The sequence below is a fragment of the Ruditapes philippinarum genome, unplaced genomic scaffold (assembly GCF_026571515.1).
Source record: "Ruditapes philippinarum isolate M1 unplaced genomic scaffold, ASM2657151v2 ctg1138_1_1_1_1, whole genome shotgun sequence".
Taxonomy (NCBI): Eukaryota; Metazoa; Mollusca; class Bivalvia; order Venerida; family Veneridae; genus Ruditapes; species Ruditapes philippinarum.
The window spans coordinates 79922-98340 of record NW_026856209.1 but is presented as its reverse complement, the minus strand read 5'-3'; the positions used below and the strand labels follow the sequence as shown (position 1 = coordinate 98340).

General features: G+C 34.5%; 1 protein-coding gene across 1 annotated transcript; it reads right to left on the bottom strand.

The window, feature by feature from the left end:
• Positions 1–1480: 1480 nt before the first annotated feature.
• Positions 1481–17078, bottom strand: LOC132745791 (uncharacterized). The gene is made up of 12 exons (XM_060734769.1): positions 16974–17078; positions 15755–15873; positions 15205–15329; positions 14396–14533; positions 13666–13761; positions 13096–13210; positions 12495–12616; positions 9725–9847; positions 8554–8653; positions 7265–7348; positions 6482–6565; positions 1481–5702 (listed from the first exon to the last, which is right to left on the bottom strand). The coding sequence occupies exons 1-12, from the start codon at positions 17003–17005 to the stop codon at positions 2686–2688; spliced, it is 4155 nt and encodes a 1384-aa protein (XP_060590752.1). The 5' UTR covers positions 17006–17078; the 3' UTR covers positions 1481–2685.
• Positions 17079–18419: the final 1341 nt, after the last annotated feature.

Here is an 18419-nt window from a genome sequence, read left to right as displayed (position 1 = left end):
TTAGAGATATGCTCCGGACAAAAATGTCGGACGGACGGATGGATGGAAGGTCGGACGGAGACTATTACTATATCCCCCGCCGCCTTTTCGGCGGGGGATAATAAATCATGATGAAATAAGGGTTTTACCATATGAATAACATTTTGAAAAAAAAATGTTGGATTTTTTGTGTGTGTGAAAATAAGGTGTTTTAAGGTCAGGATGAAAAGATACCAAAAAATAGACTACAAAAATGAAAAGAGCAGGAAAAAATACAAAAAATGACCAAGTTTCATGCAGATATCTTAATTTTTAAAAAAAAAAAATATGAAAAAAAAAACCCTAAAGAAAACTCGAAATCGAGTTCCGCGAATCGAACTATATATGAAATAATAGTAAAAATTCTAAAAAGTCGACAAAATTTTATGACTTTAACAAATCATAACTTTTTATTAGTAGAGATAAATTGAATATTCAAACTTTTCTGTAATTGTCTCACTTAGATCTTTAATTTTATCATAATTGCATATAAATATATATTACTTTAATAAATTGTCTGGGGTTGCTATTAAAACAACAATGCTTATGACAGCTCGTGTACAGACATTGAATGTTATTACTCTCAAGGATATCAAGAAGACAAAGTTTGAATTTGTATTTAAACTAGCTGATTCAATTGAACAAAATCGGCCAAATTTTAATGTGGGTACTTTTCTTTTAAAGCTTACCCTCTAGGACAGAAGATTGTGTATTTACACTGAATATTTAAATCGCACAAGTTTTAAGAAAAAACTCCAATTGTAAAAGTTATTGATAAGCTACGTGTAACCATATAAAAATGTAACACATGACACTATATCGAGATGGATAAAGACAGTTCTTATTAGGTCAGGAATTGATATATAACTGAATTTGGATCGCACAGTGTGCATTCAGCAGCAGTTTCTAAAGCTAAAGTTAACATGGTACCAGTAAATGACATACTACAGAAGGGAGGATGATCTAATAAGTCTACATTTGCTAAATTTTATGACATTAAAATTGTGAGTGGTGATTCTTTCCAACATGGAGTGTTGCAATAGTTTTGTAAGCTTATGTTGTATCACATTATATGTTGAAATCTCATTTAAGAACGAACGAAATTCTTAGACGAAAAATAATTTAAAAAAATAAACGAGACTTACCTTGGTTAAGTCGATTTTTGATTTGAATTATTTGAGGATACGAATTGAGGGAGGGCTTAAATGTCACCCTCCCTCCCAGCAAAAAGAAAGAAATGTTAATAGATAAATGAATCCTCAAAAATACAGATCAGAATATTATGTAGAATTAACTCTGTTTTTTTTTGGAAAATGCATTATGTTATAATGTGCTAAAACATTGTTAAAAACTGATCAGCGCATGCGTTGAACATCTCATTTAAGCCCTCCCTCAATTCTTATCCTCAAATAATTAAATCAAACATCGACTTAACCAAGGTAAGTCTCATTTATTTTTTTTTTTTACGTAAGCCAGATAAGTTCAGCTTCACTTAATTATATAAAGTTTTGCTCCATAAAAGTACATTTTTGTAACAAATATTTTGAAAACATAAAAATCAAATGAAATCAATAAAATTGCATACAGGTAGCTAAACAGTCCACAGAAGCTAAAACTTCAAATGAGCTGCACCATGACAAAACCAACATTATGGGTTTTTTGACCAGCATGGATCCAGACCAGCCTGCGCATCCGCACAGTCTAATCAGGACTTACAAACCCTTTAACAAGTAGAGAAACTGATAGCGAACAGCATTGATCCTGACCAGACAGCGCAGATCAATGCCGGTCTGGATCAATGCTGGTCACAAATCCATTATGTTGGTTTTGTCATGGCGAGGCTCAAATAGACTGTCAAGATGCTCTAAGTACTAAAATTATTAATACTAATTTACATTAAATAAATAGCCAGTGTTTGTCAATGAGTATATGTAGTGGTTATCTCTAAGATACAATTTAATAAAACAGAACAAACTAGAACTGTGTCCAAAGGACACCGATGCCCCCACTGACAACATATATATGGTATATAGTGAAAAAATCAACAAAAGGCTATAATTCTGTTAAATTAGGTCGCAGCAAAAATTCCTTCCTTTAATTCCATCTACACATTAAGGTTGTTCATCCCGGGAAGTTTAAGCAAAATCTGCCATCCGGTTTAAGAGGAGTTGCGTTCACAAGATTTCGGGATGTACGGACAGACGTACAAGTGCAACACTATATGCTGCCACTTTGTGGGGGCATAAACATTAACAATGAATTGCCAGCAATTTACACTTAACAAAAGGAAAGTATATCCATTTTCAGTGGGAGATTTCCCACTTTGTACTGTCCGAAAAAAAACTGCCATAGTCTATGGTAACATTTTTTACTTCTTTCGTACATTCATTCCTATACACAGTGAGTTGACCACTTATTGGCTTTAATCAAGTGTCTTGCTGACTCAAGAGCTTACCAAACCTTACACTTTGTACATTTCTGCCTACCCCTACAGTTTATTTATTTATTTCATATCCTAAGTGCCCGTATCATTCCTATGGTATTTTCAATGTTTCAAATTGTTTCTTTATGTAAAAACCTTTTAAACATGTATGCCAAAACAACTACTTTTCTAAAGAGTTTTTCCTAATCACTTGCTGGTCCCCACTTCTCTAAGAACTGGCACATTTAGGAATGCTTTTTCCTCTCTGTATGTCCCAAAATGACTCTATCTCTTGCATTAAACTCTAAACTTTTCCTAGCATTCTCTCTTTTTCCATTTTCATGAACTATTCTTTCTCCATTGCTATATTTAGAAATGATCTTTATATCCGTATCAGGTGTACTTTTGAATAAATAATCCCCATTCTTGCCGGGAAATGTCTTAACTTGTTTTGAATTATCACCGGAACTTTTCAATTCTGGAGTGACATATTTGTCATTACAAGTGGCCCTATTCTGATAAACATGATTCTGAGAGCAAACATATTCCTTCGAACTGTTTCTCTCAAATTTCCCCGAAGATGATCGTCTCTGATTTGAACGCTCATAACTAGGCTTAACTTGCTGTGTTTTTAATCCTTTATTAAAAGAATTTGTTTTAGACTGTCCGTTGAAAACTTTTACTCCTTCAGTGACAATGTCTTTTTGTTCAATGCGATTTTCCTTATATACAATTTCAGGGCTATTTTGCATGCTTATAATTTCTGGCAATAGTGATGATTTTGCTGACAGCTTGTCTGAAAATGTTTCTTTATAAATGATTTCAGGACTTTGTAACATTGTATTGTTTGTTTGGGTAAATAATTCTCTTTGATTTGGTAATACTGGTGATATTTTTCTTTCCCTGAATTTCAAGTCATAACCAATTTTTTCCTCACTTCTACATTTATATTGAGAACTGGAGGTAACGCCATGTTCCATAGATGTATTCTGTGAAGACTGGCACTTTTTCGCAGACGTATTAACGTTGATTCCCCCAGTGTCTGGTCTAATGTTTTTTGGACTAGTCGTATACACAGAACGGTGGGCAGTTGGTTGATGCATGTCTGCTTCGCAACCTGAAATGTTGTTGTTGGGAGTTTCTACAATATCTGAGCTCCTCCTCCTCCTCTGTCCTGAGCTCCACCTTCTCTGTTCGTCATTTTGTCTTGAAGACGAGTAATTACTTTTATACCTTCTTAAATCCGAGGATTCCGAATTGGCTGATCTCTTCCTCTTTGACATTGCAGACAAGCTGAACTTTTCCTCGTCAGTATCTGGTATATTTTGACTAGCCTGTCTCTTTTTGTGAATACGAGGTGAAACTACATCTGCAGTATTCCCTTCATTCTTCCAATACTTCTTTGAGGCCAGGCCACTTAAAACAGTCCCTGAATCTGGTTTTTGATCGTTTTCGTGTAAAATGTTTGTGTGTGAAAATCCTCTCATGCCTATTTTTTCATCTTTTCTAGGTGAAACTGTTCTTGGGTCAGGTTTTTCATCTTTTACTCTGACAGTATCAATAGAGAATTCAGTTTCTGTATAGCAAATACCAGAGTCTGCCTTACTATCATTAGACCGACTTCTCTTACAATGGTGTTCATTTTCCTTTTTCCAGTTTCCCTGAATGCCGGACTTCTTCCTATCTGATAAACCTTGCTTCGGAGAAAGCAATATTAATTCTTCATCTTCACCGACAAGTATATTTTTACCTGCTTTTTCCGTCCTTTGCTTTTTAAAACCAAAAATATCAGACTTCTTCTTAGCTGATGTACCATGCATTGGTGACAGCAGTATTAATTCTTCATCTTCACTATTATATGCAATTTCCCCTGCACGTCTCTTTCTGTTTTTATGTGGTGTAACTACATGTGAAGATTTCTTCGAGTCACTAAAACATGTTTTTGAGAGTGTGCCAGGTAAAGCAGTTCTTGAACACATTTTATCACTGTCAGATGTATCTGTTCCTATATTGAGTACTCTGAAGCGTTCAGTACCATGAGTGGCTGTCCTCCCAGTATAACGATATTCTGTTTTCTTTTTCAACATTCTATCAGAAACCGGTTTCTTGCTTCCACTGCTTTCCTGAATTCGCCTGCTTTTATTAGAAGATCTTTGCGAGTGCATGTTATCACTCATACAATTCCCTGAATGTGAAGTTTCTCTGTCCAGCAAACTATCGTCAGTGTCACTTGTATACTCAGAGCTTTCCACGTCATCTTGAGTACTTTCCAAACATTCATATCCGGAGGTGACGGAATGATCATTTTGTGAACCTTTCATTTGAGAACTGTCGCTAAACATCATAACTGAATAACTATCATCGGATGAAGATTCTTTAGCTTCTGTACTGCTATACCTTTCACCTACATAATCACTTCTTAAGGCAAAAGGCCGATATCTATGATATCTTGTTTCTAAGTGGGTAGCGGCTGTTGATGAACTGTCTTGCCAGTCTGTGTCATCCGACTGAAAAGACGAATACCTTTCCTCACATCTCAAGACTGTCTGACTGTTTTTACTATCGTTTAATTCAGGCCTTTGTGAGGTACGTACCCTTTGACGAAAATCTGATTTTGGAAAATCAGAATTCCCCTTAAGTGTCATATGTGTGACCTTTCCCCTTGAATTATCCTTTGACCTTGTACTACTCTTTGCGTGGCTTGAATAAACACCACAATTTACAATTTCTTTCTCAACATTCCTCGCATATCGTGGACAGGGTCTCTTTAACGTGTCTTTACTTCTTGAATGCTCGATCATTAAATCTCTGTCGTTTTCTCTATTATGCCTACGTTCTTCAGACCTGTCTTTCAATTTTAAATCCTTTTCAGACAGTTTTCTTTTTCTTCTCACAGCTTCCTGTAATAAAGCCATTTCATTATTGATATTTTTCAAATTCTTTTCCCTCTCATCACCACATAAATTTCTAAATGCCGGGACAGCAGAATGCCTCTGTCTACATATATCAACATTTTCACATACAGCTGAAGTTGAATTCTTTTTCACATCTTCCACAGTCCTGCCTGAATTGCTATAGTTGAGTTTTCCAGCCACTGGTTTAGGTTTTATCACTGATGATATCTCCCTCAAGCTAGGTAACTCTGCAGTGACATTGGCGACATGATCGCGGCCTACTAGCGGGTGTTTCCTCATGTTAGACGGTATTTTAGGCTTGTACCTATAAGATTTCTCTGTCAAGCCAATGTTAAAGGAAGATACACCTGAAATGATATAAAAACATTTATCTTTCTACTTTATCCAGTGGTAGTGAAGATGCAGAAACTATGTTCACAAGGGCCATAATTCAGTGAATTACAATCTTTTATTTTTTAGTGTTGATCAGTGACCAACAAGTATAGTCCAAAAGACATATGTGAAGGTTCAAGTGAATACCTTTAACTGATGTGGGAATTGATCTTGATGCAGAACCTCAATCAGGAATTCATTTATTTACAAAGGACTGTTCTTCAGTCAAAAGCCAAGCAAGAGTTAAAGGTCTTGTACAGTAAACCTACAATTATGATCCTTAAGGCATGTTATGAGAAATTTTAAGCAAACCCTTCACCTTAAGCTACATCTAAATCTTTAAAAGGAGTGTAATGCAGTAGATAAATTACCACTAGATTTACACTATCAAGAACTTTGTAAAAAAACTTTGTCTTTGGACTTTCTAGGATTTGCACCAACACTGGAAAAATATCATTTCTGCCCCCCCCCCCCCCCTATTTGAGTTTTACGTCACATCAATACAGTTCAGGTTATATGGAGTCTTTCCAGCTTTACTGGTTGAGGAAGACTTCAGGTGCCCTTACGTAAATTATTTCAGGTGGAAATAAGCTAGTTGGATAAGTTCCTCACATGAAAGAATTCAAAATCCGTAGGGAATTGAACCTACAGCAGTGAGGGGCAAATGGTTCGAAGTTAACGACCTTAACCACTCGGCCAAGGATGTCATCTTAATCGCCAAGGTTAAACTAAACAAACACTTATAAATACTGACCAGAATCGCTTGATAAGAAAGCCAAAGGTATGTGACTAGCAAAGAATGGATGTCTAGCTGCCTGGGATACTGTAAGTCTCTCCTCTGAAATAAAAAGGTTTTATAATAGTTGTATTAACCCATTACTTGCCTAATTTCTTAATTAATACTAAATGAACTTGTGCATTTTTTTATTGGAAATGCCCATGTCCAGCTTCCACTTTTTTGGAAATGTTCATTACTGGTTTAGGGGATATATTGGCGGTATAGAGCCTGGTTAAATTGCAAGGATGTACCGACTGGCTAGGTTCTACTGGAGATCATAGCTTATCGTTTCCTGCATGATAAAGCTGAGCGAGAGCCCTCACGACTTTTGTCTCTGCTTGATAGTTAAACAAACCCTTCATAGATGAAGACCTCAGGTAACCTTTTGTGTATCATTTCAGGCACCCGAGTAGAACCACGGACGAACCATAAGCTAGCTTCATCACATGAAAGAATCCAAAGCCCCTGTGGAGATTCGAACCCACAGCGTTGTGGGGCAAGTGGTTTGAAGTAATAAACCTTAACTACTCGGCCATGGGCGGCACTATAAGGCAATTTTTCAAAGTCCATGCTGAGAGCTATGGACCTTTGATGTTGACCTCAAACTATGATCCAATCAACATGTGTTAAGCTTCAAATGAATATATTCATTTGCTTTGAAGATTTATGTTGCATGTATAAATTTAACAAAGGAATTTCTAAGTTGTGAGAAAGTTCCTATTCTTCAATGGCGGCAGTATGACATCATCAAGCACTTACTTGGATTATAAGTCAACATTCCACTTATCAAATCAGCTAACTGTATATCTATACACTGTAAAATATCCATCAGCTTCAGGGTACCTATAAATAAACAGACTGTGCTTACTCATAAAAGAAAAACAAAAAACAATTCCTTCATATATACCGGTATTTGGACATTAAAGGGACTCGACTGAAGGTTTTTTTTGATGTCATGGGACTGAAAATATTTTTCTAATATTTGACTTTGTGTACCATTTAATGTATGTCTGGAGCAATAACTTTTGTTGTGCAAATTCTCAGACCATTCCCTCTCCCCATTTTTCCAGAAATTTTCTTAGTGTGCAAAATACCCCCCCCCCCCCCCCCCCCAAAAAAGAAAACACTTTCACTCAAATTGGGCTACAAATCAATTTAATTCTCAATTTAATTCTGAGCATATTTCTTTATTATCCTTGGCAGATTTTTCCATTTGAGGTTCTTCACTTGTTTAATTTAAGAATTCTAAATTTTATATTTCTAGGCTTCTTGACCTCAGTGGAGTTCCTTTAAGAAGTTTAGATATGCGATGATAGAGTTAAATGATTCCTTATAAACATATGAACTTTGTATCATGAAACTACACTTAAAAAAATTACCCTTAAACTGCTGGTGGCCGAGGAATCTAGCCATGCAACCAATGACAAATTAAAATAGGTTTGCTTATCTGATTTATATGCGGATTTTAAAACTTTTTTGGCCATATCTCACATTACCGACTTTCCTGGATAACTAAACAGTAATTCAAAATTTCTCTGCAAGATACTGACTACTTATCCCAAATTACAGAGTTATGTCCTCTTGCTTGGCATTAGGGATGATGGTCACTAACAAGTGTTAAAAGTAATTCACTTTTTAAAGTGGGGGCATAAATAGAGAATATTGAATGAGTGTAATGTTGATACTGAATTTATTGAACAAGTTGAATAAAATGATATTATGCGAGCCTCTGGCTAGCATAATATCATTTTATTCAACAAGCTCAATAAATTAAGCATTAAACTTACACAAATTTAATATTCTATTTATCACACACCAAAAGTAAAGTATAATGCTAACATTTAGCGCGTGTTGACGCTATGTTTATATAACGAAAATGATGTCATGTCAAAATATATGCATGACCATGTAATAACATTTTTACGGAGTCGTAAAAGTGACACGGGTATGTGATAAACAATAGTAAGAATATGTTTAGAAACTTGTTAAATTCTGAACAATTGGAATGTATTTTTAAATTTCAACCATAATCATGAGGACAGACTTACAGTTAGTTTGGTCTCTATCTGTTGTGTACTTCTTATAGTTTCTGAAAAACTTTCCTCGTGCGAACACCTTGGCGGGAAATGGTCCTAGTATGGAAGCTATCTACAATAAAGTGCCCCATGAAAAACTTTCATTTATTAAAGTCGTTAAGAAAATGTGTAAATGTCATGTATAATTCTGATTACAGTAACAGTAGAGGAAAAATAAAACGCTTGCTGAGTCATGATTATACATTGTAAACAAAGATTGAGAGCATTACAGAAGAATTTTATTTACTATTATCAAAAATATATAATATCTCAAACCCTACAATATAGAATTCTTTTTCTTTCATTGTTTTTTTAAGTTATTTTACGAACATTTTAAGTTTGTAAAAGATAGAATGGAAATGCATCAGAAAAAGTCCTAACTTGGCTGGGATTCAAACTCACAACAATGAGCTTACAAACCAAGTAACAACCCTCAAGACCACTGAGCCAAAGTATCAACTCCTTGATGCAGTTGTCAGAGGTTGCACAAGGTAGATTTGCACTCAGACATAACAGTTGACATAATTTTTTTTAAAATAATCACAGAGTAATCAAGTTAAATCAAGGAGATATGAATTTGCCAACCAACACCACATAGTCCTTAACTTTCTTCTTATAAATATATACCCACATACATGGTTATGCGAAGCTCATTTGTAAACACACAAAATGTGCACAAGTCAAAACTGTTTAATCACCAATGGAATCTTAATCTTATGATCAAATTTAATTAATTTGACCATTTGACCAGACAGGACACCATATATGAAACACTTTAATAGATCTTTAATATTTGGTAACAGTATTATTTTTGTGTCAAATGTTAACTTACAAGCTTTATTGGTAGTAGCAGACTTACGGCAATGATTTTAAATGTTATTCAGGCAGAATTGAGATATGGGCAGAACCAAACAGCAAATCAAATGCACACAACTCGACCATGAATGTGCCTCGAGACAATTTTTTTTTTTTTCGGTTGGGTTTTACATCCTAAAATCACAGCACAGGTCATTTGGCGACTTTACAGCTTTACTGGTGGAGGAAGATCTCAGGTGCCCCTTTTGCGCATCATTTCTGGCACGAACATGCACCACAGTCGTTTGATAAACTAGCAAGATAGCTTTTAGACAAAACTAAAACATACCTGTTCAATGATACCTTTCATAGTTGTACTGAGGAATAATGGCCTCCCGATCACTAGTTCTACCAATATACATCCCAGAGACCATATGTCTATCTCAGGTCCAAATGGTAAACCATAAATTACCTGATATAAATTAATTAAACATCATTTTTAATCTTGCTTTCTTTTTTTTTTTTTTTTTGTGGTTTAAAAGCCTAAAAATATAACATTTGAATTTCTTACATAAATGATATGGGGCACTTTAAACGGAAGTATAGGCAAAGATAGTTAAGAAATATACTTTGAAATAAATTGAAAATCGTATTCTTAACGCTTTTCATTTTGGGTCATTTTTTTACAATTTAAATAATTATTCTGGAAAAACAGAGTGCCCGAATGAAATTTTGCACAAAGACTAGTGGTCTAAACCTACATCAAATGGTACATTTATCTGGAAAAAATATTTTCAGTCCCATCATGCCAAAAAACCTCAGTGGAGTCCTTTTAAGTAATATAAGCTGTTTTTAGGTCAAATGGTGACATTCCAGCTTTATTGCTAGGAGCAGAACTTAGTTGTCCCTTCTTGCATTATTTATACAGCAAACAGGCTGAAAGTCAGCTGGTTCACTACCTCGCTTGAAAGAACCCCATGTTTCTGATTCTAATTTTCATAATACACAAATGAATAGCAAATATATCAGTGTTCCTTGAATTGTTTTAAAAATATACATAAGGTATAAAATTCTACATGTATAATGGAAGAAGTTTGATACAGCTGGATAGATAATATTTTTTTTCATTTTTTGTTGGGTTTTACATCGCACCAACACAGTATAGGTCATATGGCTACTTTCTAGCTTTACTAGAAGAGGAAGACCTCAGGTGTCCTCCCAAGCATTATTTCAGGCACAAACGGGCACCCTTAGTAGAACCATTGATCTTCCGTAAGCTTACTGGATTGCTTACTCAAATGCTAGAATCCGAAGTCTCTGTCCAGATTCAAACCCACAACTGGGAGGGGCAAGCGGTTTGAAATCAATAGAGGATATTGAATGAGTGTAAGTTCAATACTGAATTTATTGCACGAGTTGAATATGATGATATTATGCGAGCCTCTGGCGAGCATAATACAGAGCTCCAGATAATTTTTTTGGCCAAGGGGTTTTTACCCCTCAAAATTTAGAGTGAGGGGTAAAATGCAAATTCTGAAAAACTTAAGGGGTAAAATCTGTCAAAGAAGCATTTTGCATTTTTTATAAGCAAATTAAACTTGTTGTTTTTGTTTGTTTGTTTATTTTCTTTTTTTAGAAAACCCTTTACAAATAAAATACTGATTCAATGTGAAACAATACAAAACATGCCCTTCAAAGTCAGACTTCCAAAGTATACTGGAACTCAAGTTTAGGATACACAGCAAAATTATCAGGATTTCCATTTTCAAAATTTGGAAGTCAAAGACTTCAAGATCTCTGATATTGGAAGTCACATTATATAGGGCTAGGTAAAGAAGGAAAAGTATTCGATTTTCGGAGGTCACAAGCCAAAATGAAGGAGTAAAGGACTTTCAAACTTCCACTAGTGGAAGCCTTGAAATTATTTTATTTTCTAGGAGTCAATATTTTTCTTTCTTTATTTCTGTTGGCATGTATCTTATCATGTTCTCCAGTTTGAACAATTATACTTGAAATTAAAATTAAATAAAAAATAAATAAGATTTTTTTTCATCTTTCCTTAAAAAAATATTGGTCTGAGAGAACTGTAGACTGGGTACGAAAATATTGAGTACAAAACTGCAGGTGAAAAACATGTTATTTTGTTCCCACAACAAAAGTGAAAGAAATTAAAATATATTTCTGTTTACATTGAGGCATAAGCATGTCAACAGATGCCTAAACAAACTTAATACTATGTTAACTCCTACGATGATTATCTGGCACAAATTTTATCAATAATTTCACAGGTTGATTTACGTGAGTTACCTCCCTTCTGTACTTCCTGCTACTTAAGTTTTTAACTTGCGTTGTTGACAACAGAATTTTTAGTTTTCAATGCAATAAAATGGAAATATATTGTATTTTTATGCTCAAAACATCCTCTTTCTTAATATCGAATGTTTACACTTCTATTCTTTCACGCTTAAATTTTGACATACAAGCGTATTTTCATTTTGTTGTGCGTAACTTTGACGCACAAATTTTGAAAGTGATGCGTATTTTAGATTTTCTATGCGTATTTTACGCTTATACGCACGCTATCTGGAGCTCTGATAATATCATTGTATTCAACAAGTTCAATAACTTCAGTAATGAACTTACACAAATGTAATATTCTATTTATCACATACTCAAAATAAAGACCGTTTAAAATGAAAAAAGATTTATTTTTTATTGACACGTCTATAGTAAATGCTAACATTTAGCGTGTCTTTGTACTATGTTTGCATAACGTTAATGACATCACGTCAAAATATATGCACGGCCGTGCAATATCATTTTTACGGAGTCGCAAAATCGGCACTGGTGTGTGATAAACAACATTAACAACTCGGCTACAAAAGCAGTGTCTATTCTAAGAGGGGTGATGGGGTGATTCACCCCTATTTTTGAGAATTCACCCCTATTTTTTGAGAGGAAGGGGGAAAATTTTACATAGACAAAAGAAGGAAAAAGATCAACAAATGTAATAAATTCTCACTTTTGGATAAAAATCCCCCTGTTTTTCCAATCCTAGAATAGACACTGCAAAAGTATTTGTTTATAAAATATTTTTGCCAGCAGACAGGATAATCTACCTCGGGTGCTCTGTATAAAGGTGTCTGTAGGTCAAAGTCTTTGTAATAGATCGACATCTCCGTGTGAACATAGTTTATTGCATTCCCAAAGTCGACAATATGCACACTGTCAAGGTCATCTTCTGTAAATAGTCATAACAAATTTTGAAAAACTTTTCACCATGTCTTTAAAAATTGACATGCCCTGATTTTTTATTTCCAAAAATTAATGAGGCCACCAGCATAAAGCAATAAGGCCTCAAAATTAGTAAAATTGGCCAGCCAATGAAACTGAATTGTCATCTAGCATAAAAGAATCAAAGATATAATTATAGCTTTATAAACTTCAAGTGAACTGTGGTTTTCTTGAGCAAGAAATTTTACACTCATTTCTTAGTACTGGTAAGTTCCAGGAACGGATTTGAGTGTGTTTCAAGAAGCTTATAGCTTCCATTAAAAACTAAAACAAAATCTGTATAAATTAGTATAGAGCCTGGTGAAAATGAATGAATATGCAGGCTGACCTGGCTCTATACTTGTATCAAAAGGCTCATCACTTTAAATTCAAGCAAGTTTTAAATTCAGTTGAAATGTTGATGAATGTATCAGATTTTGTTATTACCGTATTTAAGTAAAATGTTGTCAGGTTTCAGGTCTGCATGTATCAGGTTCTGCTGATGAAGAAATCCTACAGATGACAGTAAACGTAATCCTATACGCCTGATGTCAGCCAGTTTCTGTAAATTATTCACATTGAACAACAGATCGTTTTACAATAATTACCTCCCTTGCCAGAAGTGGGGTCAATATTTTATTCGATAAAATTGACAAAATACAAAAATCAACATAAACTGCAGATTTTGGTGAATGGTCAAATTCTTTTATACATATTTGGGAAAAAAATGTAACATCACCAATAGGTAAAAGATTTTTCTCAGTTTCATGAAGATGATAGAATTACGATAGATTAAATTTTTATCCTAGGCACATATTATTATTGGGAATGACCCTATTAAACAACTGCTTGGTTGTGAAAGTGGCATTTCTTTTATTTTTGAAGTTGGCATTTTGGAATTTTGATGGGGTTTTATTCAAACTATAAAGGGGCCTTCATAACGACCCTGTTATATAGTGGGGGGAAAAATAACCTAATATATAGTGGGGGGAAAAAAACGGATTTAAAAATACTCACCTTTCGATCTGGAATGTCATTGAAGACAAATGACAATGGCTTTGGTATCATTGGTTCAAATACAAGGCAATAATGGTTATCAAATGCAAATGTCGTCTGTAAAATAAATGTACAAGAAGGTTAGAGATAGTGCTTTTGTTAGTATTTAGTGAACATGATTCATACTCTTCAACAGGATACAAGCTCAATTTCACAACAACAAACTCTGGCACAAGTGATTTTTTGTTTGTTTTACAACGCACCAACATAGTTTATAGGTCATGTCCCGACTTTCCAGCTCTACTGGATGCAGAAGACCTGGGGTGTTATTTCATGCACAAAAGGATGCCTGAGTAGAACCACCTGGAATCACTTGCTCTCTTCAAAGAATGCCAAGATGCTTGCTCAGCTTGAACCCCTTCAGCGGTGAGAGGCAAGTGGTTTGAAGTCAACAACCTTAACAATTAAGCTAAGCTCTATTTCTCAACAACAAACTCTGGCACAACTGCATTAATTGGGGATTTTTCCCTATTATTTTCTATTCCTTTTCCTATATTATGGCAATAAGCTCAATATATATTACATTCAGTGTGATAAATACACTGTTGTCAATAACCCCAACTTTTGTGCTATGCTAAACAGTTTTTCCTAACTTTGGTTAGATCTTAAACCATTGCCTTTCTCAAAATAAAGACAGTCTTTGCATAACTAAATGCCCATAAGTGTAAAATGTTACTTTGAAAGAACTTACCAATAATCTGACAGTATGGGAATGGTTGAGGGGATCAGCCTGTGCTAAATACGATAATATTTGGCTTTCCTGCGCTCCAAGGTGGAAGAAACGAGAATGTAAAATTTTTATCACAACTGTCCGATTTGAAAATTCATCCTATAAGTAAGAACAAAAGATTTTACAAAATGAAGGAGAAATGTCAAAAGTCACTGTTCAATAATGGAATAAACATAGAATAAATTTTCAAATGATCTTAGCTGTCTAAATATCCACAATTCTTGACTCTTTTGCATTTTGCAGATTATAAAATCACTATATATCTTTTTGAATTTATCAACAGCTGTTGATGTGAAAGGACCCTGGACTTCCCTCAGTGCTGTATAGTAAAACACAGGTTAATAAGTTAGGTATTGCGTTATGTTAACCAAATTGTGTAGACTGACCCACCAATACAGAAGTTTCTCACTCTACACTAGAAATGACCATCCAGTGATTTGTAAAGGCCAATATGTGGACAAAATTCAGCCCCATTTGAATTTTTCTTTCTCCAAAATGAATTTATTTTTCTGAAAAATCTTCACTCAATTAAAAAAAAAATATTTTTTTTGGTATCCATTCTATTGAAAGATTTGAAATATTAATGCTTTTGTACAAAATTTAACATAAAACTAACTGTTTTATTCACCCTATTTTCCCTGAACAACAAAAATATCCCCTCAATGAGCCTTGCCATCATACCTCTTTGAGTGAAAAGAAAACAATACACTGTTTAATCATTATCACCTGTAATTTTCAGAATTTTGAAGTTTTAAAACTAATTTGCGTACCAGTGCTCGGACTAAAACTGCCGTCTGTCCTTCAACATCTAAAGTCTCCATCACAGTATACCTTGACCCAAGTACACATTTTCCTTTCGGATCAAACTGCCCCTGGAGATTAGTGTAACAACCTTCTGAAATAGATAAAAAATTCCAGTACAACCTTTACCCCAGATGAATTTTGGAATGGAATTTTTCTGCTCTAATTCTGGAACTTTCAATCATCATTTTTAGATTGCATAATCAAAATACTAAAACTGATCAGCTGTTAGCTCTGCCAACATACCTCAGTCTATTAACCAGATTTTTCTTTTGAAATAGAAGTTGGACAATAGGTAAAAGATATATTTATATATATTCAAACTGTAAAAATGAGCTTAGTAGTTGTAACTTGACACAAATTTGGGATAAAAATTTTATGGAAGTATAGGCTATTACTTTATACTCTTGATTTTATATTTATGTCGTAAATAACTCTACCTTAAAATACTTAACTAGCACTTTTCCCCCCAAATAAATTGCAATGTTTTCCACAGGAAAGTTTAACTACAATACAAACCAGATAACTTTGGACGGCCATCTATCTTTATACGCTTTAACAATCTCTGTAACCCACCAGTCATACAGGGAACCACATGAATCTGGGGAGGAGCAAAGTTCCATGGTTCATTAGTCAACCTGTAAAATTCACTATAATAATTATTTTGGTATTAAAACACATGCTTGATATAATTGGGACATTGATACATAGGTAAGAAGTGACCAAAGAGACAGGTTCACTAATTAGGTAGAACGTTTGACTATGAATCAGGCGACTGAGTGATTGATTCCAAAACGTCATGGAGCTAAATAAAGAGGGGGAAAAAAACTTTGACGTCACACAGTTAAATCGAGTTTCGGCGGATAGTGTTCACATTAATGATCATACATGACGTATGTCGTGGGATTTTCCGAGATGTGGTACATCGACAAAAAGACAAAGCATTGTCTACAAATATAAGAAGCAATAGTTCTTTATCGTAAAACATACAAAACACACTTTTCCACGCAAATATTTCTCCACCAAAAATCCATGTCGGCAAATAACCAATGTAAACAATAATTCAAGGATAATACAACGAATTTTAACGAGAGCGAAAATATATTAGAGACAAGCCGTATAAACCCCACTATCACAGAAGGGCTCAAAGGATTGTGGGTCTGAGTCTGACTACTGTATCCATTGTATACATCTGTGTAGACATGCAGGTGTGACACTTTGTGACTGATCATGAAATCCTTTCTACAATCGTTCTCACTGTAAACACTGCTCTGACATGCTATATTGAAGAATTTAGTTCACAAATAATGGTATCGTCCGGTCATGTGTTTTGACGCCATTTTTGTTTTGACCTAAGAAAAGGTGTCATTTCATATGACTGTAATCAACAATGGATGCCTCCAGGGTCTGTTTACTTAAGTACAAAACTTAAGTGATTTTGAACTTTTAACAAACATAAAAAAGGTTTGCAGTGATAAACAACATGCCATAGTAACTTTATATTGTATTTTATTTAATGATCAAATTAAATATAAAAAATGCACTAGTTAAACAGCTTAAGGGCGTCAAAACTAATGACTCTTGTTTTCCATGCCTTTGTCAGGAAATTCTGCGTTTGTGCACTTATGAATTACAAAACTTACTCAACATTTTGGGAAATTAGACGTGAAGTGCATTGTTCAGTTGGGAAAAAATTGGGAACAACCTCTGTATACATAATTTGCATGTAGATACATACGTTCTTGGTGACTTGAACGCTGACGTCTTCATATTTGCGGCATAATTATCAGAATTTATTAAAATTCTTTAACATTCGCGCCATTTCCGGCGTTTCAGTAAATTTATTTACCGTGATTACAACTTTTACTAGGTTCCAAAGAACTAAATGTATAGTCAAATATTTTAGTTCGATTGTGTTGGAAGCTATAAGCTTATCTTAACACTCTCAAATTCTTTATTAGGCCTAAGCAGCTAGAATATATAATAGTCCGATTTCAGAGGATGCTTATTTTCCTTTATTATGTTTTAAACAGCGAAAATGTTCAAAAGGAAATAAAAAGGATTAACAGGGATATAACACCCCAGTTACACAGAGCCATCGGTGATTGATCGGTAGTTTTTTTAGCCAAATTATGTAGTGAACCGATGACAACGTATTTAACACCGATATCACCTATTGGTCACCTGTTTTCCACCTATCAACTGCTATTGGGGAAAGATAAGTTTCATCGGTGAAAAATTACCGATTGGGAATTTTAAACATGGTTAAAATTCTCAATCGGTGAAAATATTTTACAAATAACCGACAGCAACCTATATGCAAGCTCTTAATCACCGATATCGCCGATCGGACAAAGATAACCAAATATGAATCACCGGCCATATCTGACGGAAAGTGTTTAACCAGTGATGACTAGCTATCAAACACCGATTAATCAGCGTTACGCCCGATTTAGCTCCGATTTACAAACGATGAAAACCGATAGTATTTCAGCATTTTAATCATCGACCCAACCCCGTTTGAGTTTGCTTTCTGTCACCGATGGCCGTTTACACAGAAAACCAGAAAAAATCACGCATAACAACCGATCATTACAGCGAGTAAATTTAAAATTAAATGACCGATTTGGGACCGACCGTCTGTGTAACTGGCCCCTAAAATCAGGACACTTTTCTTAGAAATATATATCATAAAGATATACTGCAAGACTGATAATAATTATTCACCATCCACCATTATCTTTCAAAAATTAAAAATAATTTAGTACCGTGTGACCCCCCCCCCCCCTATTTTTAATACAAGCAAATGCATATTAATTCGTGAACCAAATGTTTCTTCTCCAGCGTATACAACATCAATAACGAAAAGTTACAGAAATGAAGGCAATGATTCGTAAATATACAATTATTACATCATTAATTAGCATGCTAATTCGCTAATGGTATTTAAGTATTCAATTATCAAGTATATAGGGTTTTCAGCAAATTATGACGTCATTGCTATGATAGATATCAAAAGCTATGTCCTTTTAGTCATAGAATAAGATAAAACCTTTTAAGTTATATAAAAAAATCAGTACCGTAATACGGTATGTCTTCATTTGAGATAGGCACTACAAGTCCAGGACAGACGAATGCTGAAACCGAATACATGTACTTGTTACCAATCCATGTGCAAATCTGA

What these genes read in the sequence shown, in the direction of transcription:
- LOC132745791 (XM_060734769.1), bottom strand. Translation starts at nt 17,005, where the DNA reads ATGAAGACGTCAGCGTTCAAGTCACCAAGAAC. An exon ending in GCGTTCAAGTCACCAAGAAC is followed by an intron (nt 15,874 to 16,973) that starts GTATGTATCTAC and finishes TGAATTTTACAG; the next exon opens with GTTGACTAATGAACCATGGA. An exon ending in CTTTATACAGAGCACCCGAG is followed by an intron (nt 9,848 to 12,494) that starts GTAGATTATCCT and finishes AATTTATATCAG; the next exon opens with GTAATTTATGGTTTACCATT.